General features: G+C 27.7%; 8 protein-coding genes across 8 annotated transcripts; 4 read left to right on the top strand and 4 right to left on the bottom strand.

The window, feature by feature from the left end:
* Positions 1–195: 195 nt before the first annotated feature.
* FG386_001548 (uncharacterized protein) lies at positions 196–1,062 on the bottom strand (the record flags this gene model as incomplete). Its single annotated transcript, XM_067340941.1, has 1 exon — positions 196–1,062. One exon carries the CDS (start codon positions 1,060–1,062, stop codon positions 196–198), a length of 867 nt encoding a protein of 288 aa, XP_067197289.1.
* A 712-nt stretch (positions 1,063–1,774) lies between these two features.
* Positions 1,775–4,597, bottom strand: FG386_001549 (uncharacterized protein; the record flags this gene model as incomplete). Its single annotated transcript, XM_067340942.1, has 1 exon — positions 1,775–4,597. The coding sequence occupies one exon, from the start codon at positions 4,595–4,597 to the stop codon at positions 1,775–1,777; it is 2,823 nt and encodes a 940-aa protein (XP_067197290.1).
* A 1,301-nt stretch (positions 4,598–5,898) lies between these two features.
* Positions 5,899–8,706, top strand: FG386_001550 (HSP protein; the record flags this gene model as incomplete). The annotated part of the gene is made up of 1 exon (XM_067340943.1): positions 5,899–8,706. The coding sequence occupies one exon, from the start codon at positions 5,899–5,901 to the stop codon at positions 8,704–8,706; it is 2,808 nt and encodes a 935-aa protein (XP_067197291.1).
* An 845-nt stretch (positions 8,707–9,551) lies between these two features.
* Positions 9,552–11,822, top strand: FG386_001551 (secreted papain like protease; the record flags this gene model as incomplete). Its single annotated transcript, XM_067340944.1, has 1 exon — positions 9,552–11,822. The coding sequence occupies one exon, from the start codon at positions 9,552–9,554 to the stop codon at positions 11,820–11,822; it is 2,271 nt and encodes a 756-aa protein (XP_067197292.1).
* Positions 11,823–12,334: 512 nt separating this feature from the next.
* FG386_001552 (uncharacterized protein) lies at positions 12,335–14,974 on the top strand (the record flags this gene model as incomplete). The annotated part of the gene is made up of 1 exon (XM_067340945.1): positions 12,335–14,974. The coding sequence occupies one exon, from the start codon at positions 12,335–12,337 to the stop codon at positions 14,972–14,974; it is 2,640 nt and encodes an 879-aa protein (XP_067197293.1).
* A 254-nt stretch (positions 14,975–15,228) lies between these two features.
* Positions 15,229–16,410, top strand: FG386_001553 (uncharacterized protein; the record flags this gene model as incomplete). Its single annotated transcript, XM_067340946.1, has 1 exon — positions 15,229–16,410. One exon carries the CDS (start codon positions 15,229–15,231, stop codon positions 16,408–16,410), a length of 1,182 nt encoding a protein of 393 aa, XP_067197294.1.
* Positions 16,411–16,947: 537 nt separating this feature from the next.
* On the bottom strand, positions 16,948–18,750 carry FG386_001554 (uncharacterized protein; the record flags this gene model as incomplete). Its single annotated transcript, XM_067340947.1, has 1 exon — positions 16,948–18,750. The coding sequence occupies one exon, from the start codon at positions 18,748–18,750 to the stop codon at positions 16,948–16,950; it is 1,803 nt and encodes a 600-aa protein (XP_067197295.1).
* Positions 18,751–20,243: 1,493 nt separating this feature from the next.
* On the bottom strand, positions 20,244–21,950 carry FG386_001555 (uncharacterized protein; the record flags this gene model as incomplete). Its single annotated transcript, XM_067340948.1, has 1 exon — positions 20,244–21,950. One exon carries the CDS (start codon positions 21,948–21,950, stop codon positions 20,244–20,246), a length of 1,707 nt encoding a protein of 568 aa, XP_067197296.1.
* Between the last annotated feature and the right edge of the window lie 426 nt (positions 21,951–22,376).

Raw genomic sequence — 22,376 nt, forward strand, 5'->3', positions numbered from 1 at the left:
AAGATAGCTTATTAGTATTGTGCTATTTTTTTTTTCTTAAATTCAATTTTAACTGATATATTAATAAAGTATAATTTTTAAATAAATATAAATCATTGAGTATACTAATGTTTTGCTTTAGTATGTGGAATTATTACTTTCAACTTAGTATTTTGATGTAAAAAAACAATAGAAATGTGAAAAAAGTAAATTTATTCAGCACATACCCAAAACTTTTGATGATTTTTTTGCCTTTGCAATGTTTCTTTTGAATGAAGTAGAAGCACCAGCAGAAACTGGTGCCCCAAATGGAGTTAGTTCTGATGAATAAGCAATCTGAGTGACATCACCTTGAATATTGTTTTTGAAAGTTTTAGCAATTTCTTCTGAAATAATTTGTGCCTGATTTGGTGCCTTAGAGAGGGCTTCTTGAATAGCAGCTTCCTCTGCTTGAACATTAGCATAAACCTCCTCAACTTCTTTTTGCCTTTGTAGTAGGCGAAGTTGTTGTTCATTTAATTTTTCTTGCATATCATAAACATCAGCAACAACCTCATCCAATTCAACTTTCTTTGCATCTCTAACATCTTCACAGAATACATGAAAATCATCGATAGTCTTAAATCTTTCTCTCCATTGTGATACTGCATGTAATATTCTTGCTTTTTGTTTCTCTTGTTCATTGCACAATGCAGAATTCAGGTTTTCAATATCTTTGTCTTGTATTTCAATCAATTTATCTAGCCAAGATACAACAAAATCTTTAAATGCATCTAGTGTCATAGGTTTTTTAATATTTACATTTAATACCGAAAGACCATAACTAACATGACTGTTATCCAATGTGCCGTCCTGATTTGTAAACCTAAGCAATAAATCGGTGTAACCGAAATTCATTATTAAATGCCTCGCTATTTTCTCTACTGTCTCATATTTCAACAAGCCTATACCATCTACACAATGGTATGCAAATATCGCCTCCAAATTAGCCTCTAAACCTGGAAATGTTGCAAAAGCCCATTCTCTGACTTCACTTGCATCTTGTGTTCTGTTTGCACGCAATTTAACCAATTGATTTCCCATTTTGTCGTCCAAATGATATAATTAATAGATATTTTATTTAAAAAATTGAAATATATATATTAATATTATAGTTTTTGCAAATGTTCACTTATTAGTTTATCTTATCTCTAAATTTTTTAACTTATTTCTATAAATTTATATTTTATTTTTTTTTGATCTTAATTGGTCTTGATCCCATACCTCTTTTGCTAGTGTATTTTTGCCCTTTTTCAGAAGTTATTTTAAAGTCTTTTAATTCGTATTATTTATATTTAATAATAACAACTAAATATTGTATAAAAAAAGGCAGTACATATATCCTATCTTTATTAATTTATATAATATTAAAGCAATTAAATATAACTGTTATTAATATGTATACATGTATATTTGTGCACACAGCATATTCCATTATTTAGATTTACTCGGTTTTAATACACTACGAATAGTATTTACATTTAAAATATATACATACAACATATACGTAAAAAAAAGACATCTACATATTTCCCCGCCTGTTGTTAGCGGGGTGTGTGGTATCGATAAAAAAATTATGCCTTAATTAAATACATAGGAAAAAGTAGCTAAGTAATTTATTTTAATTAACTTATTAATTTAAATTTAGGACGTTTAAAATTTAGAGTTATATCTGAAAAATGTTATTACTACACGTAATTGCATTATCCTAGACTTGTTAGTTTTCTTTTTAAAATAATTCTTCCTTGTTAGATAATTATAAGTCATTAAAATTTGAATTTGTAGTAGTAGATGCAATAATTTCACAAAAAGACTTCTCAATTGAATGTTTTATATCTGCAAAAGAAACAAGCAAAATAGAAGAACCATCACTGCTCATTAAAGTTACTGTTTCAGTCGTTCCAACATCAACCTTGGCCAGAGAATCCAATATATGTCCCATATCAACAACGGGTCTTCCTTGATTGTCAGTTTGCTGAAACAAATACTCTCTAAATAACTTGCAAATATACCTATCACCTGTTTCGTTCCACTTGTGCACTGAATTAAGTTGAGACCTATCAGCAATAGTATTTATTTTAGTCAATAGACGAAACAGCCTTCCATTGTCTATTTCCTTTCTAAATTCGTTTTCTAATGCGTCAGTTAACTTTAAACTGTGTTCAATTTGTGGAATCATCCTTGCTGCGAGCATATTGGCGAGAATAAAAACATCCAAGTTGTTTTTATTTAGAGCAGGTTTGGACAATAATATCAGTACTAATTTCTTAAGGTCATTAGAATACATTGATGACTTAAGAAATATTTGTTCAACAGCATGATTTAAATCGTTAATTATAGTCAATGAGCCACAACAAAGTGCTAGTATTATATAACCAAGAGCAACTAAATCTTGTTTTTGGTAGTCAACTATTGTTTTTGTCTCATCTATCCTTGTAAAGTCTAATATTCCAACACAATTGAGTCTCAACCTTCCTCTATATGATATTAACAATTTGGTTGGATCTATAACTCTAGCCGCGAGTTGCGAACTGTGTATATGTACCAAAGCCAGAACAATCTGGATAATATAATTCCAAAGTAAAGGCTCACCAATAGGCTCTTTAAAGTGAACTGACTCCATTGTACTTGCATTTGGAATGTAATCATAAACAACTACTAGTGCTCCACCCTGTGGGAAATCTAAAGAAGCAAAGCAATGTCTATAGGACACAATACATGGATGTTGAGTTAATTTGTGCCATTTATCGAGGCAATGTCTAGTGTTGTCTAATTCAGAGAATGGAAAATTGTCTATTCTCCTCAAACAGTATGCAGTATAATCTTCTATATTTATGGCCTTGTATGCATAAGTTTGATATCCACAAAATCTTGTTGTAGATATTATATTTGAATCATCCAGTAAACAAAGACCATAATAATTTCTTTGTACTATTTGTGGAACATAATGCTGATGTTGATTAATTAACATTTGATTTGATGGACCATTTTGAACTTGACCTGCACCTGAATTACCATGGTGATGATTGCTATTAGTGTTATTACTATTGTGGTTATTATTAGTATTATGATGATTGTTGTTGTGTACACCGGTATTTGAATGCCCTCCAATTCCCGAGTTCATTGATAAAATATCATTTTGAGTAAGTAACAAAGAAATATTTTGAAGTTGTAATTCATGTCTTATTTGGGTTATTGCATTCATTTGTGGTATCATTCTTAAAAATGGAAGATTCCAACCCCTTACTCTTCTACAATATTCAGAAAGATCTAGTACATTACCATTTTGATTGTTGTTGTTATTGTTTACATTGCCTATTGAGAATGCTCCTGCTCCAGGTAATAAAGTCATCCCTACTCCAACCCCTGGTATTTGTCCTTGTCCTTGTCCTTGTCCCGTAGATAGCATTCCAATTCCTCCAGAAATTCCATGTTGTTGGTGATGATAATTTTGTTGAGTATGATTATGTGATTGCGTTGATTGTGTTAAACCAATACCAATATGGTGATTTCCTCCACTTTCTCCGGATTCGCCACTGTAAAAACCACCCGAATCTGTCCCATTTATGCTCCTGATATTACTATTATTGTTACCAGAATTAACGACAACACTATTGCAATATTGTATTCTTGGGATTCCAACATTTTGACCTGAATCATTAACCAAAATTCCTGAATTACCACTCTTTCCACTGTTATTGTTAGTTAATACTTGTTTTTGAGTTGAACTAGAACCACTACTTCCAAGTAAAATACCGTCATATTCAATACCAGGGGCATGAATTGTTCCTCCAGTTTCAATAACACTCTCATCATTTAATGGAGCTGTATTTCCCCCATTCACTCCTGATCCAATATTATTAGGGTGTTTACTGTTATCACTAACTGCGTGATTAAGATCAATATTATTGCTATCTTTAATATGATTACTTTTATTATGATTAGAATCTACTGAATTTAATACATTTGAAGAATAACTTCCACCATGGTGAAGGGACAAGTTACTGCCCTCTTGTAGACCATTACCGGAATACATTATTCCGTGTTTTATGTGATGCAATGAATTCGAGTTCAAATGACTATTTATTTGACCAGGAGAATAGTTGTTACTTTCATTGTTGTTGTGACTATTATTAGTATGATTGTTATGATCATTAACATTATTGCTGTTATTAGCGGCATTGTTGGAATTAACGCCACCCAAATTTATATTTAAACCACCACCTAATACTCCCATATTAGGTGAAATGTGGAAGCCATGATCTATTACGTCTAGCATACTAGTTGTATTGTGTCTGATAGAAGAAGGAATAAATGGTTGAGCAGTTGCTGTTAACCCTGAACTTATCTCATTATTTGAAACTAGACTTGATTCATTTAATGAGTTGTTCGAGTTAGAATTTGACGAAATTACAGGGTTAGAGTTTGAGATCGAATTACCTACACCACTTCCTATTAAAAGTGTGCTTCTAGGTTGAAATGTTGGAGCATCTGCATGAAAAGATGAAACAACAGAGTTAGAGTGTGGTTTTACGTCATTTTCACCTCTTTTAATTTCCCCCAATATCTTATCCTTCATAAATAAATATATGTATAATTATATATATATTTTTTAATATTAATTTTGTTATTTTCGTTATATTGATAACTTTCAATAAAATTATTGATGAACTCCACTGGTTTATTTTAATTATTAATATAAATCTAAATGTATATACATATATGTATTATTTTTTTATTTGTAAAACGCAATAAATATAACATTTATTATATAAACATTTAATTTATTATTTATGTTATTGATTATAATCAATTTTTGATAACAAATATGTGTTTATGTAATATTGTAGTGCACAATTTACTTTTGTTATTTTTCCAAAAAATTCGTGTAATCAGAAAAATAATCAGTAGTATAAAACAAAAGGTTATGCCAAACTCTTATTACTTCCTATTTCAATTTAATTATCATTTATATCAATAAAAAATAAAATTCAACTTGTTTTACAGTTTTGTTAACAAATGTTTATAAAGATAAATATTTATATTTATGAAAAAAAAAAAATTAAACCCTCAATATTCACAATTCCCGCCAATTGTATTTTAATAGATGTGATAATTATAAATTAATTCTGCATTTAAAAAATTCGTTCTACACATTGGTTGCAGTAAATTTAATATCATTTATCTTTGATTTTGCTCTAACAATTCGTATATTACTTTATTTGACATCCTTTCTTACTCTCTTTTTTGTATTTTTTTGGGGGGTTTATTGGGTTCATTTTGTTATCTGTATTTATCACTTTATGCGGGTACCGATTTTACTATTAATATACTTAAGAAAGTTGTGGTTAAAAATTATAAATCAAAATACTAGTTAAAATTTAAATCCGGGAAACTATGGCTAATATTTCTCCATATGTTTTAATCGTTTATTAGTGTTTAATTTTGGTTGAGGTAAATGAACCCGGAATAGGAATAAGCCTCTTGCAATTAATAATAAGTTATAAAATAAATATTTGGTTTTTAAAACGCCAAAGTAGTGTTATTTTATGATTTTATATTAAATAGAATAAGATAAAAGATTAGTGTTAAGGTAGTATTGTGGGAGATAACACGAGGTAATAAACGATAAAACAATAAATACTTTTATTATATTTATCTGTTTCCTTAAATAAAGCAAAGTAATATACAGATAAATAATTTGCGATTATTTGTTTATTTTCCGAAAATCTTATTTATAACAGCATAAGAAATAGAATAATTGTTGTTTATAAGATAAATTAGTCAATTAAAAAATAATATAGGTACTTTTTCAATAAAATAAACAACATTACTTAAGGTTAATAATTTATTGAAGTATATTTTAAGAAAAGGAAAATAATGATTAATTTAAAACTTAATAATTTATTTAAACATGATAATATTACAAAATTAAAATTATATTTGATATTTACATTAATTATATTGTTTGAGATTGTAAAATGTTCACTAGTTGGTATAGATTTGGGAAATGATAGTACCAAGGTTGCCCTCATTCGTCCTGGACGTGGAATAGAGATGATACTCAATTCACACAGTCAAAGAAAGACGGCAACTGCGGTTTCTTTCATTACATCTACACCATCACTAATAAGACTATTCGGTGAGGACTCACTTGGAAGCGTGATTAGAAATCCATCTAAAACATTATTACATATACCTAGCTTTCTAGGTATATGTTCTTCTCTATACAGAAATAAAAATGAATACAACAGTGATGTTTATCACCCAAATGGATTACGTAAAGATCTTTATCCATATTTAATAGAAGACAATAATGCTCATAGTGGGATAGCGATTAACGTAGATGGACATTCAATGATTCCAGAAGAGTTTACAGGCCATTACTTGGATTTCATAAGAAGAATGGCAGAAGGATCAATTATAAAAGATAACACACATGATAAAGGTCTAGGCAAAAATAAACGCAATTACAGTGATCCAGGCCCTATATTTGGAAGCGAAACTGTTGGAGCTGTAATAGCAGTTCCACCAACATTTACACAAAGACAACGCCAATCTCTTGTAGATTCAAGTGAAATAGCAGGACTGAATCTATTTGGTTTGGTAAATTCACTAGGAGCAGCAGCGGTTCATCAATCCACAGATTTAAAAAGCGATCAAAAGTCAACATTTTTATATTATGATATGGGAGCTAAACATATATCGTCATGTATTGTAGATTTTTTTCCAAAAAATATAACTCATATGGGAAGAAATGTACAAACGCACGTAATAAATGTACTTGGTTGTCATACAGATTACAATTCTGGTGGTTATTTAGCAGATATTTCAATAGTAGATTCAATGTTGGATAGAATTAGAAATTCACCCAAAAATAGTAAACTAAGTGAGATACCACTAGATAACTCTAGGGTATTGCAGAAATTGTTTAAACAAAGTGTAAGGACAAAATTATTGCTTTCGACATTAAAGCAAACTGATTTTTTTGTGGAATCATTATATAAGGATATTGATATGTCTCAGGCAATAAGTAGAGACGAATTAGATAAGTCTATAGAAGATAGTATTGTTTCCAGATCTCTGAAACCTATTGAGGAAAGTTTGAAATTGTCTAATAAGACAATTAACGATATTACTGACATTGAATTACTGGGAGGTGGATTAAGAATACCAAAAATTAAATCTGTATTGGAAAAGTACTTTACATCGTTTGGAAAAAATATAAGACAAAGGTTAAATGGCGATGAAGCAATGGCATTTGGTGCGGCATTCATAGCTGCTAATCAGTCTGCCACGTTTAGGACTAAAAACATTTTTTATAATGAAGCATCCTCAAATGAATATTCTATTAAAATAGGTAATGAAAGTACTGTATTTATTGATAATTCAACACAATTTCACGGTGTACATAGATTGAATTTTCAATTTAAAGAAGATTTTACTGCGATATTAAATGAGAACGACAAACCAATTACTCAATATAATATTTCAGGTGTAAGTAAATACTTATCTACACACGATGGCAATAATGATTCGCAACTAAACGTTACACTTCAAATTAGAGTTAATACATATGGTATTGTTGATTTAGAAAGTGTTTATGCGTGGAAATTAGTTAATCAAACAATTAAAGTTCCAGTTGTTGTACCTATTAATACAACACTAAGCAGCAATGGTACAAATGATATAGGTGGTAACAGTACTGATCAAGCAAATGAAATAATAAATAAAAAGAACGATACAAAAACTATTTTCGAGGAAAAAACAATATTAAAACCTTTCCCATTTGCATTAGACTTTACAGAAGTTGAGATAGCCTGTCCAAAACCCCTTAATAAGGAAGAAAAGCAATCTATAAGCCGTCATTTAAATGAGCTTAATAAACTTGATACTAAACACAGACAATTAATGGATTCTAAAAATACACTTGAATCACTTATTTATGATAATAGAAATAAACTTTATGAGGATATTTATATAAAAGTCACTCTTGAGTCAGAAAGAGAAGAATTAAACTCTTTACTGTCAAAAACAGAAGATTGGCTTTATGAGGTTGGTGATGGAATATTATTAGAGACTGTTGAGGAAAAAATACAAAAAATAAAGAATTTAACTGACGTTATAGATTTAAAAGCAGACGAATATAAGTATAGAGATGAATTAATATCAAATGTAGATAAGAAACTTAATTCTACAATTGAATTATTCAATTCAATATCTTTTACTCATACATGGGTTCAAAATACAACATTTGATGAGGTTAGAACTATTTTAAATGAATTTCAGAATTGGTATAATGATACAAAAGCCAAACAACAAAGTCTTAAAGAAACTGATGTTCCTGTTTTACTTAGAGAGGAAACTCTACAGAAACTTGATTTTCTACACTCAAACGTAGTTAGGGTTAGAAACATTCCAAAACCAAGACCAAAGATCAAAGCTAAAGCACAAAAAGATAACAAAAATGAAACAGAGAATATAAAAGAATACAACACAAATAACACTTTAAATGATAGTTTTAATAATACTGATTCATATATTAAAATTAATGATACCGACATTGGATTTGAATTTAATCAAAATCTAACTGAAAATGACAATCTCAACTTTAATAGTTCAAACAAAACTCAACATATAAATCAAGAATTCAACAGTAGTGAACTTAGAGACAAGTCTGAATTGTAATTAAGGGTATTTAAATTTTTTTATACTATCTTTAATATTATATTCTGTTTATAATTTTTTTCATTTACTTTCTCCTACATTTGACAAAAGCGAAAAACAAGCATATAATATTAGTATTTGACTACTAAAATTAGTCATTTTTAATTTATAACTTTTTTAATTTGTTTTAAAGCTATCTAATTTAATTTTGTTAGATAATTTTATTCATCATAGTATGTAAATTTAACACGTAATTGCATGTGGAAAGGTGTTATATAATTTCGAGGATGAAAGGAACCTTGAAGAAATAAGCATTAAAATTCAATATCTGAACTTCACACAGGTAAAAATATAATAAATAAATTTACAGATTGATTATTAAATATTCACTGAATCATTAGGGACAAGAATAAAGTAAAGTATATACATAGAATTATACACGTATGATTACTGTGCCGTTAACAATTAAGAACTATAAAAAAGGAATACTAGTATAAAAATAAATTAACACATTATTATTTTTAATAAATAATAATAAAGTAAATGTGTAACAAATAATTAAAAAAAGAAAGATAGTCAGATAGTAATAATCTTCATTATCTTTTTTCTTTCACAATAGAAATTTGATTATTTTAATTACCGCTATTTTTGTTTTCATTACCAAAGATAATGTAAATTTATTTACGAGTTAGATTTTAAGAAAAAATAGAAATATTAATAGCTATCAAATCAAAATTATATACAGATACATGTCGTTTATAGTTTATTTTACAACAAAATTACAACAAGGACGTAATTAAAATCTGAGTAGAATAAGCAAAATATATTGGAGGTATATTGTCAAATTCATTTACTTTAAGCATTTGATGAGTAGAATTACATTTAAAAATATTTATGACATTATTAATAATAAAATTTTACTGTGGTTGCTAACATTTATATTAGCAATTTTTTGTACATGTGATTTACCACCAAATTGTTTGCATGGAGATGTGGTTGGAACATGGAGAATATACATAGGAAAATATAGACCTTGTGAGAAACATAAGGATTTTGAGGATCCAACTTGTGGATTCCCATCTCCAGATAGAGATGATGCTCATGATGTATTGACACCGCTAGAAAATGGTTTAGAAAATGACTATTTTGAAGAATTATATAGTTTAGATATAGTTTTTACAAATGATGATTTCGAAATAGTTTATGTAACTGTAAATGATAACTATAGTATTAAAAACATTGATATTGAGAAAGAAAATACTAAAGGAAAATGGACAGTATTATTGGATCAGGGATTAATGTTTTGGACAGAAAAAAACAGATATTCAGCTTTTTTTAAATACATTAACGAGAAAGAAGGAATAAATATGTCATATAGCTATTGTCATACAACTTTATTGGGTTGGTGGGATTCAAATTTTGGATTAAGCGATGACAATGACAGTAATAATAGAATATTATCAACAGAGGAAAGAAATAAGGTTAACAATTTTCCGTGGCTATTAATGAAAAACGATTTAAAATTAAATAGAGGATGTTGGTATGGAATGAGGTTGTTAGATGGAAACGGTAAGAAAACTAATAGAAAAGAGTGGACGTTAAAATTACCGAGATGGAGAATATCTCCTTTAGGATTGCCACCTGATCATCCAATAAATGCAAATAATCCATCAGTATCAGAATATTTAAATGAAATATCATCTAGATATTCAAATATTAATGATGAATACAAATTATGGAATAGTAAAAGGGAATTTAAAATTAAAGGTAGGAATGATTTAGATACGTTAAATAAAGTGAGAAAGGAACTTAGAATATCACCACATTTTTTACCAATAAAAAAGTCAGAAGATGTTTATGTTGGTGAAATATCAAAGGTGAGTAAAACTAATGATTTTAAGGATAAAAACGAAGTACCAATATGGTTAAGATTGAATTATTTTGATTGGTCAAACAATGACCATGTTTATGGCAGAATAGGAAAAAGATATAATATAATACCTAAATCATCATATCAAGGAGATTGTGGTAATTGTTTCTCATTGACAGCTGCTACTATAATAACTACACGTCTTTGGATAAAATATCACAATGAAGAAGATGTATTTGGAAAATTGTATGCTTCGTCTATACAAATGACAGATTGTAATGTATATAATCAGGGATGTGCAGGAGGTTTAATAACTTTAGCCTTCAAATTTGCACAGGAAGTTGGAATAAGAACTGAAGAATGCATAGAAGATTATTCAAAATTGATTGGTGTTAAGAAAATTTTTCCAACTCCTGTATATACTCCAGATGAGATGAACATGGCTGATGACGGGCACAGTTTTTTGGAATTGAGCAATAAGGTTAAAAGTAAAAAAGATAACAGTTACAATGAAAATATAAATAAAATTGACGGTGAAATGGAATATGTTGATAACAATGTGAGTGATATGGAGGAATATGTAGAAGGTAGTGACATGAAAAACGATTATCATATTTCAAGTTCATATGACTATACTGTTGAGCAAGCACACAAAAAAGAACAAGTACATGAGCAAATTAAATTTAAGATAAAACAACAGATGTGTTGGGATTTAGGTGGTCAGTTGGGGTCAGCGAATACAAAATGCAATATGAATATACCCATTACAAAAAATATACCTAAATCGTGTTCAAAGTTAATAAGAGTTATGGAATATGGATATGTAAATGGTGTTTATGGTAAAAGTACAACGGAAGATATAATGGAATCTATATGGAAAGAAGGTCCAATAGCAGTTAGCTTGGAACCTACAATAGAATTTTCCCTTTATGAATCAGGAGTATTTAAAGGTTTTTATGATCCGATAAAACGAAAATATCCATGGTCAAATATATCTTGGTATAAAGTTGATCATGCAATGGTAATTACAGGATGGGGTTGGGAAGTAAAAAATAACGAAAGGATTCCATATTGGATTGTTCAAAATAGTTGGGGAGAAAGTTGGGGTGAGAAAGGATATTGTAGAATAATAAGAGGCATAAATGAATTGTCTATTGAACATGCAGCTGTAAGGGCATCGGTTTTATTGTATGATACAGAAAAAGTGTATAAAGAATCAGATATAAATAAATTTCATGATGAATCTGTTTTTAAATATATTAAATAGATTTAATTATTTTACTGCGTTTATATAAAAATAAAAATTAGAGTAGTTTTATTAGTTTATGGTGTATTTTTAAATGCATAAAGTTTAATTAATTATTAGATGAGTTATTAATTAATACAAATAATTAACGTGTATAAACGTGTATGTTTAAATATTGTATTAATATATAATTTAATTTAATAAACATTGCATATAAGCATGTAATATTTACTTAAAATAAGATTGAATTATTGTGTAATATTATAAAAAGTTAAAATAAATGCCGGGTAAAAAATTTATTGCAAAATAAGTCAAAAGAAAAAAAAGTAAATTAGAGTTATAAAAAAGTTGGCATCAGTATCTAGAATTAGTGTTTTAAAATATTATTAGTATTAATAATACTTGAATGTATAAATTATAGATTTAATAATATTATATACATCAGTAATAAGTTAAAGATTGACAATTAGAGTTTTAGTAAACAACAATGTGTTTAACCTAATGAGTTTTATTATAATTTGATTAAATATAAAATGGATATGAGAAATTTAGGTATTAAAGATGTTGAAATTAAAAAGAGATGTTATTTGATATTGGACAATTTGAAAATAACAATTAAGGAGGATATAGAAAGATTGTCATATGATGAAGAGATAATTTTGGGAATGTTGGAAATATCATTATATCCACAGGAAAATGTAGAATACGGTGTATTAGCAACAGACTTTATATGTACAAACATAGTGCTGAATAGTATTATAAGAATTTCAAATTTAAATAATAGCTTTAATAATTCAATAGATTACAATGATGGTTTAGAATTCGAATATAAATCGCAATCTAATATAGAATATAGTTTAAATACAGATTCAGATTCTTACTCATATTCAGATTCAGAAATGGAAATGGAATTTGAAACAGAAAAAAGAGGCATAGAGGAGTACAAAGAATTTATGTGTAATCAAAACAATAAGGGTAAATGTGATAAATACAATAAGTATGGGGATATGGGAAGGCTTGGGGATGAGGATGATATTGAATATATTAAAGGTTTTAATTTGGATTTAGACATTGAAAAGAATAAAAACATAGTTAAAAAAAATAAGGAATATCCGATATCTGTATTAATAAAGTTCATATCAAACTATTTTGATATTAATTCGTGTTATTATATGAACTACAATGGAATGTACAATTATTGTAGGATAATATACTCATTGCTATTGGTAAATTTTGAGTGGACTTTAATTAACATTTTGTATTTAGATGAGAGTTATATATTAAACAATTTGGTATTATCACTTAATCACGAATCTGTGATAAATTTGTTAAAAATAATAATAATAGTTATTTGTGAATATAATAAAATAATTAAGTTTGAATTGACAAACAGGAAAGTAAAACACTCAGATGATGAATATTTTAACAAGAATAGTGTTGATTCAATAAATTACAATGTTGTTTCGTATTCCACAAGTTTTACAAGCCATAAAATTAATACTATTAACAACAACAATATAGGTATTTTAACAAAATTATTAATTTTTAATTTAAGGATATATGATAATGATATTAAAGAATTTGAATATATTAATAATAATAAAAAAAATTACATTATGTTTGATAATTATAACAAGAGTTTAATCATAAACAAAACAAGCAGTTTATTAAATGAAATTATAAACAATACACTAGATATTAATAACGTAATTAATTATTTTAAATACAATATAATAAGTGACAATGTAAATGATTCCCCATTATCATCTCAAAATAAATTGTCTAAATGGTTAATATCAATTACTAATAAAAACAGTAAATTATATAATAAAAAAAAGAATTCAGTATTTTGTTTTCAGTTAATATTGAGCATTTCATCTAAAGAAATAATAAGCGAATTAATGGATTTAATATTGTTTTCTATTAAAAAATTTACAATTAATGATGGATTAAATGTTGGGTGTTTATACTATTCCGATTCATTCAAGTGTTCATTATCTGTAATTAATTCTATATTAAATTATAGTTTGAACTCACTACTCATAACAGATATGAATAGCACGCTTAATTATAATAATAATGACAACATTCACAACTCTTTTAATAATAAATACATTAAAATAATTGGTAATATTAAAAAATTTATTTTTGTCAGAAACAAAAGTGAACTAGATTTTTCAGGAAAGTTTATATTTGAATTTGAAAGAAATATGATATTAAATTGGAAGCTTTCAAATAACATAATTATACCAATCACCAAGACTTACATTTCTGAAATAATTGCAGAATTATACTACAAGAATGCTGCTTCACACTTGGAAGGGACTGAAATTATTAGTAGTGAAATTAACATTATAGATGAGAGAAAGGAATGTATAGTTACAATATTAATTGAATTTTTTAATTATATTGGAATTGCATTAATTAAAAATCACTTGGAATCAGTAAATAGATTATTGTCAGAAATAAGCAAAAATTCAAATTTTCCAATTATTTTTGAGATATTTGATACTATTATATTTAATGATACTGATATAAACGGTAGTGATGATGATCATAGTAATATTAACATTAAAATAAACAACGAAAATAAAATTTTAGTTGAAGATACTGTTTATTATTTATTTAAAATATGTATTAACAATATCAATTATAATAAGATAAAAGATATTAAGAATAATATATCCTTAAATGCAAGACTATTATTTATTTATCAGTATTTGAATTCGTCCTTCATTTATAATTTATCTAAACTGAATTACAGTCAAGTAAATAACGTCTCTAGTGACGAAACTTTGAGTATTACTGGGTCAAATAAAAATTACCCAGACATGAGGAAAATATTCAGCGAACATATTATAAATAGAAAATTTTTAGATAGCAGGATGTTAAAAAGAGTCACAAATAACAACGATAAAAATAGTGATAGGAGTCATTCGGGAGTCATTTTTTCCTTTACAAATGATAGTCAAAACATTACTTCAACTAAAAATGCAAATATAAAATCGAGGAATGTTGCTTCATCAAATTACAATACAAACTTTAATAATAAAAAAATAAAATATAATATTCCAAGAATACCAAAAGCCTTGTTGAATGAGATCTACCCTATTAGAAAAGACATTTTTGAAAGTTCAAATATAACAATTATAGAAAGAATATACCAGAAATAAAGTGAGACAGACTATTTTATTAATTCTTAATTTTTATTTATAGATCATCTAGTCTTTTAAACTTTAAATTTCAATTTTTGTTGACTTTTTAAAATTATTTTAACTTATTTTTAAATTAAAGACAAGTTAAAATAATCTACTAGTGTATTATTTTACCGGGAAAAGAAAACAATCAAAAAGGAAAATTGTATTATGTACAAAATAAATACAAATACTAGTAATCATTGTACTAATAACTCTTAAGCGATATTTAAATGGATATAACAGTTTTAGAGCGTTATTTAAGGGACAAATATGGTATTGAATCTGTTCTGGAGGATAAAAAAAAGGAAATATTAGATCTCTTGGGTAATAAAATAAAAAATGACGACTGGAAAAAAAAACTCGATAATTTTATATTAAATATAGATATTAGACAGTATTTCATAGGAAAGCAAATGAAATCAATAGAGAATTTAAATTTTGGCAATTTACTAACAATGATAGTTAAGTTTAATGATTGCTCAAAGTCAAAAAAACAATATAATTCAGATATTATGTATAACAACGAATCAGAAGACGAATATTCTGATTTTGAAAGAGATACAAATACTAAAAATAAGAATGACTCTAACAGAATATACAATTTAACACTTACAACTGGCAAATTAAACAATAATGACACTCATGATGTAATGCTAAACTGCATAGAATATGAAAAAATTAAATTATTTAACGATCAATCAATAGCTCCAGGTACTAAATTGCTATTAAATAGTAATATAATGATTATAAATTCAATAATAATATTAAATAATAATAATTTTGAATATTTGGGCGGAAAAGTAAATGATATGTTGGAGTCATGGAAACTAAATAATCTATTGACTGAATACTGTTCTAGAAAGTTGATAAATTCAAAGAACACATTGAATAAACCACCTAAATTTGTTCCTTTTGTAAATAAGGATACAGATAAAAAAAACTTAATAAACAAAGTTACAAACGCAGAAATTACTTATGAAAAAAATAAAGAATTAACTTCTAATAGCAACCAGAATGAATTAGATAGTTTAATTGAAAAAAAATTTGATGACATATTTAAAAATTATAATGACTTTATAGTTAGTATAAATAATAAAAAAAAGTCAAACGTCAACAATAATATTAATATTCTTGGTAAATTTAATATTATTAAGGAAAATAAAACAACTACTAAAAATGATAAAGCTAGGAAAACAAATGTATACTCAAATTCAAATAATGATCCAGGTGCACCTGTAAAAATGTACAGAGGTAAATTTAAGAGTGAAATAATTGACTCGGAAGCGAAAAACTTTATTGTATCTAAAGACACAAAATCAAATATATCACTATTTGACCATTTGTTTTCTAAACTAAACGTTAGCGATTCAAATACGAATAAGATAACAAACAAAAATAAAAACAAAGTTTAAACACCAATAAATTAGAGTGAAATAGTACTAGTAAATAAATAACTTGTCAAAAATACATTGTTAATTAATTTATCACTTAGCCATAATAATCGCAATCACAATAATATTGAAAACAATACATTCAAATGTGATTACTACATAGGGTGATTTTTATTTTTATTGCTTTTCTATTCAATAACCTTGAGCATTTCTGATATTTGTAATTGCGACTTAAACCGGAGATAATATGCAATTGTATTTACCAGATCTCCAATTTCACTCCAATATTATTTACCGAACTCATATAATCAAAAAATGTCTATTTCTGTTTGCTACTATTTTCACTAATTCATTAGAAAAATAGTTAAAAAAGAAAGATCAAAAGCAAATTATTCTTTTCAAATTGATAATTATTATATTATCTACTACTCATTTAAATACTAAAAAAGACGTCTGCCTCTTATTTTTCTATTTTTTCATATTCATAAAAAATCATATTTATTATATTTCAGACAAAGTAGTTACTTGATTTTACTTTCACATCCAAATACATATTCTTCATTGATCTACCTGATCATCTATTAATTGAATGTTGCTAATTTTGGAAATAATACTTTTAATTTCAGATCTTTGTTTTTCTAATTCCGAAATGTATTCAGAAAGTTGAATTATTCTATTTCTAATGGTATCAAGTCTTTTTGAAACATCAATTTGCATTGTTTGAATTGTTGCTTTTCGGGAAGATATTTTATCAAATAAGTCAAGTAGTTTTTTGCTAGGTTCTTTAGCCTTTTTTATAAAGTTTCTAACTGTTTCCAATTCAATTCCTGTTTGATTTTCATAACGAATTAATAGTTCTGCTGTTGCTTTGTTCTTTTCTTCATCTCTTTTTAACTGTTCAATAGATTGTTTGGCCAAAGCAGCCTCCATATCAATCTTCGCCATTTGTATATATAAATGTGTTACATTCTTTGTATTATCCAAATCCTGTGCTATTTTAGCTAATATTGATCTCTCCTTCATTAATTCTTTTCGTGTCCTTACTTGTTCTTCTTTACTTTCCTTTATCATTTTAACTAAACTCGTCATGCTATTCATTAGTTTTTGAAGATCTGACTCTTGTTTTATATCGGAAGACTCTATTCTATCCAATTCACCCTGAATATTCTTATCCTCAGAAGCCTCTTCGTCGTCATCATCACTAACAAACTGAGACTTATCAGAATCTGTTGTTTTTGACACAACAACCGATTGTGCTTCTGATTCAGAGGCATTAGTTGAATTTAAGTCATTGCTACTAAGATATTTTGATGGTTCTTCGCTTGCAGTTGTGTTTGAACTACTTGCGGTATCAATTCCTACAGAAACCAGCCTTTTGATGCTTTCTTTAACTGCTCCTAAAAATCCTGCATTTTCATCTTCTAAATCTCCTTCATCTTTATCTTCTTCAACTGGAACTCCACTTACATTTTGTTCACTTGAAATATCCTCAAGGTTGTAATCGCCCCTTCTATGGAAGAAGCATTTACTAGATTTACTGCATAACTCACAGTCAACTGTATTAGGTAATACACGTGCCTTTCTTTGAGACCTTGATATTTTACTTTCAATATGTGAATCATCTGATGATTTTCCCTTTTCCTCACGTATTAAAGATAAAATCTCTAAATCATTTCCATCAGAAACTGTAGGTTGGGAAGCATCAGTGCTTAATTTCAAAATCTTTACTGATACTTCCTTGTCACCAGAATTTGCATGCACTTTTTGTCTTCTTAAACTTGGTTTTTTAACAACTACGGTATCTAATAAGTCACATGACAAGTTCGCACTATCTATTCCTGAGAATTTTACATTATCTCCTAGCTTTCTAGACAATATATTCATCTGTCCTCCCAATTTTAGCTTTGATAATATTAATTCCTCTTCATCATCATCATCTTCTTCTGCTATTTCTTCTGTTATGTCTTCTGGGAACTCTATTTCTTCTGACAATACGTCATAAGGTTTGACTACTTGTATTTCTTTTGGTTCAGGAACAATATATTGAACCTCCTCTACTTCTGGTAGCAATTCCGTTACATCCAAACCACCAACGTCGCTCTCACCTACAGATGGTGGAGACGGTAATTTACCAAATGGCTTAACACGAATTGATTCACCTTTTATTAATTCTTTCTCCTTTTTTAATAATAAGAATGCGTCAGTTAGTCTTTCACTTATTTTATCCTCTTTTTTAACAGTACAATGTTTGCATTTTTCTTGTGTACCATCAAATGATAGCAATTTCTCATTAGCAAGTACTAGTGTACTAAACGAAATAAATATCGAAAATATAATAAATTTTTTAATATTAAGAAACATTTTTTCTTCTTTCTCTCCTTTATATCCTTTACAATTATATTTAACTTAAACTACAATCTCTTATATATATTTAAATACATCAATACAAATTAAACATGCATATATATATACATATACTTATTCTACAGGTAGAGTTTTGCTGGATTATTTGAAATGTTTCTACTTATTATTTCTTTAGATGAATTATTAATGAAATTCAAAATAGTAGTTATTCTTGCCTTTAATTATCGTCAATAAAAACAAAAATTAACTATATTCAAGTAAATTTGCGAAAGGCAAAATAATCATATAAAAGAAAAGAAGTAAAAATAATTAATCAATTCTTTTCTTTATTTAAATTTGAAAAAAAAACTCCTCATAAAAAGCAATGCTCTATAATGAAAAAGAAAACTCGATATAAACTATTTTCCAATTTTGACTTTTTTATTTTAGTTAATTACATAATCAAATTATTACTTATTAATGTAGATTAATAGCACCTATCTTATATATATATGTACATATAATAATTAAAGTGATAATAACGGTATGTCTTTTCTACTATATTCTATTTCCACTAATGTTTTATTTACCGGCATAAATGTAATTTTTTTCGCAGGTACAATTTTTGCCGGTACCTTTTTTTTATAATTTATTCCGATTAATTAAAAAAAACTGTCTCGGCATTTGGCGCCCAAATCAAATGTATTTTTTAATGTTGTAAATTTTTCGATCATAAATTAACAAGGGAAAAGTCTAGTAACAAAACAGCGCAACATAAATGAATTAAAAGATCATTTGAATAAATTGTAATGTGTATTTTTATTATTATTTGTTTGAATACATATAGATAATTCTAGCCACAAATGATACTTTGATTTATGTGCTACATATGTACAGTTATTTTGACTAAAAGGATTATTCTTAAACAAAAATATATTTTCGCAATTATTAACTATATTTGAATCGTTATTTTAACTGATACCATCGTTTTGTGTTTTTCACTTTTTAAACAAGTATCTGCAAGAATAATCTTTTTTTTCCGTTTTGAGCAATTGTATATATAATGTAAACATACTAGAGATTATGATTCGAAAAAGAACTTATATGTATTTTAATTGTTTTGTAACGTTAGTCTTTAACTTAAGACACATGTGTTTATTATAGTTCATTTTGAGATCTGCATCTTCAACACCTCAGTTAATTGCAAAGCACATTTATTTGCAGTGCAAGTTAGTCTTATGAACTAAAAAATGTTAAAATAGCTATAAACTTAACTAGGCCATATTGGCAAAAACCCTTTCTAATATCAAATACTGATTACCAAAGGGACTGCAAGATTTTGAATCAAATATCAAAGGGAAATAATGAAGAAAAAATGGGTGCTGTAAATACCGTTAATTTAAAATAAAATTAGATAACATAAGTTAAATTGAGGACATTTAAAATAAATCAAATCCTAAACCAACAAAACAAGCATCCTAATCAAACTGAGAGTGTAATTTTCTACTTTATTAAGTAATGACAGTTGGTCTTTCTCTTCCCGTAAGTTCTTGCAACTTCACTTTTTTCTCAACGATCTCAATCAGATTCCCTAAAACATCATTAATATTGTCATTAACTCTATTGATATCAGTAACTGTTTTTTCAATATAAACCCTAATAGTAGCACCAACAGAACCAGTACCGGATAAACGAAAAACTATTCTAGATAAATCATCAAAGATAAACCTCAAACCTTGATTTTTTGAAACAGAACCATCAACAGGATCATTATATGTGAAATTATCAGCTATTTTTAACTTTAGACCATATGGATTAATAATATCATTAATTTGGTTTTCATTTTCCATGAGTGAATTTAAATGTTTAAAGAAATTATTGGCACTTTCCGCAGGAATTGATTCATAATCGTACCTTGTATAATAGTTCCTTCCATATGTTTTCCAAAATTCACGTGTTATTTCTTCAACAGTAACCAATTTACTTGAAGGATTCGGATTTTTATATGCTAAAATTGACAGCCATGCCAATACTGCCCATAAACCGTCTTTTTCACGAATATGGTTACTTCCTGTACCAAATGATTCCTCGCCGCATATATTTATCAAATTAGCATCCATTAAATTACCAAAATATTTCCAACCTGTAGGAACTTCATAACAAGGAATTCCCAATTTTTCCGCAACATTATTTAACGAGGTACTTGTAGGCATTGATCTAGATACTCCAACAAGGCCTTTTGAGAAGTATGGTATTGCTTCTTTTGCATAAGATGTTATGATTGCAACGGAATCTGAAGGAGTAACAAAGAATCCTTTACCTAAAATCATATTCCTATCGCAATCGCCATCACCGGCAGCACCAAAATCTGGCGTGTTATCATCAACATCACCCGGATTCAATACTTTCATAATACTTACTAACTCTTTTGCATATGTTAAATTTGGATCTGGATGTAAACCACCAAAATCAGGTTTGCTTTCAACGTGATATAGATTAGAACTTGATAATCCGAACTCGTCTATAAATAATCGTTTTGCGTATGGTCCCGCTACACCATGAAGTGAATCAAATACCATATTAAAATCACTTCTAGAAAGAAAACTCTTAATCTTATTAAAGTCAAATATATTCTTCATTATTGATAACCAATCTTCAACTGTATCTATTACCTCAACGGTAAATTTACCTGGTATTAGTTCTTGTGCTCCCACTTTACTCAGATTTATTTTTGGTAAACTTATTCTCTTAAAAGAATTTAATGTTTTAGATATCTCATATATTGAATTTGTGACAGAGTCTTGAGCTGGACCACCATTCTTCCCGTTAAATTTTACACCAAAATCTTCATCTATACCACCTGGATTATGTGATGCGGTCAGTAGTATACCACCCATTGCCACACCACCCTCTCTTTCACGTATTATCGCACTTCCTGCAGGCGTTGAACAAAGACCATTTACTCCTGTCCATATTCTCCTTACATTGTGTGCCGCTGCTATTTCCGATATTATTTGTATTGCTTCTTGCAAAAAATACCTACCATCACCTGCTACTAGTAACGTAGAATTACTAAAGTAGTCATCGCCAAAGGATTTAAAATAAGACTCTATAAAATTAGCCAAATAAGTGCCCTCCATAAATACACGTGTCTTCTTTCTTAAACCACTTGTTCCTGGCTTTTGGTCTAAATATGGCGTTACCTTAACTTCCTCCATTTTTTTATTACTCTCAAATTATTAAAAACTCAAACAGCAATTTTCTTATTCTAATATGAATTTAAATAATATAAATAACAAATATTCTAAAGTTTTTCGTTCTTATTTATACCCTCTCAGCCTATCTAAAACACAGCCTGCTACATTCCTTTTATACGCACTCATAAATATAATATCTTCTTCCAACACTGTTATCCCGCTACTGAAACAAATATCACATATCTGCGAGTTTCCCGCCCTCCCCACACGTTTTTCCTATATACATTGATGCATTAAATGGCACTGCTGTTTTTGGAAATGTATTTTTGACAAGCACCACAAATTCAATATTGTTTTTTGTTTACTCTACTAACAAAGAAGCATTTGGATATTAAAACCACTAGTTCAGTATTTCTTTAGAAAATACACTCTAGATAAAACAGGAAG

Source organism: Cryptosporidium ryanae, assembly GCF_009792415.1.
Source record: "Cryptosporidium ryanae isolate 45019 chromosome Unknown contig_25, whole genome shotgun sequence".
In the NCBI taxonomy this organism is placed as follows: domain Eukaryota; phylum Apicomplexa; class Conoidasida; order Eucoccidiorida; family Cryptosporidiidae; genus Cryptosporidium; species Cryptosporidium ryanae.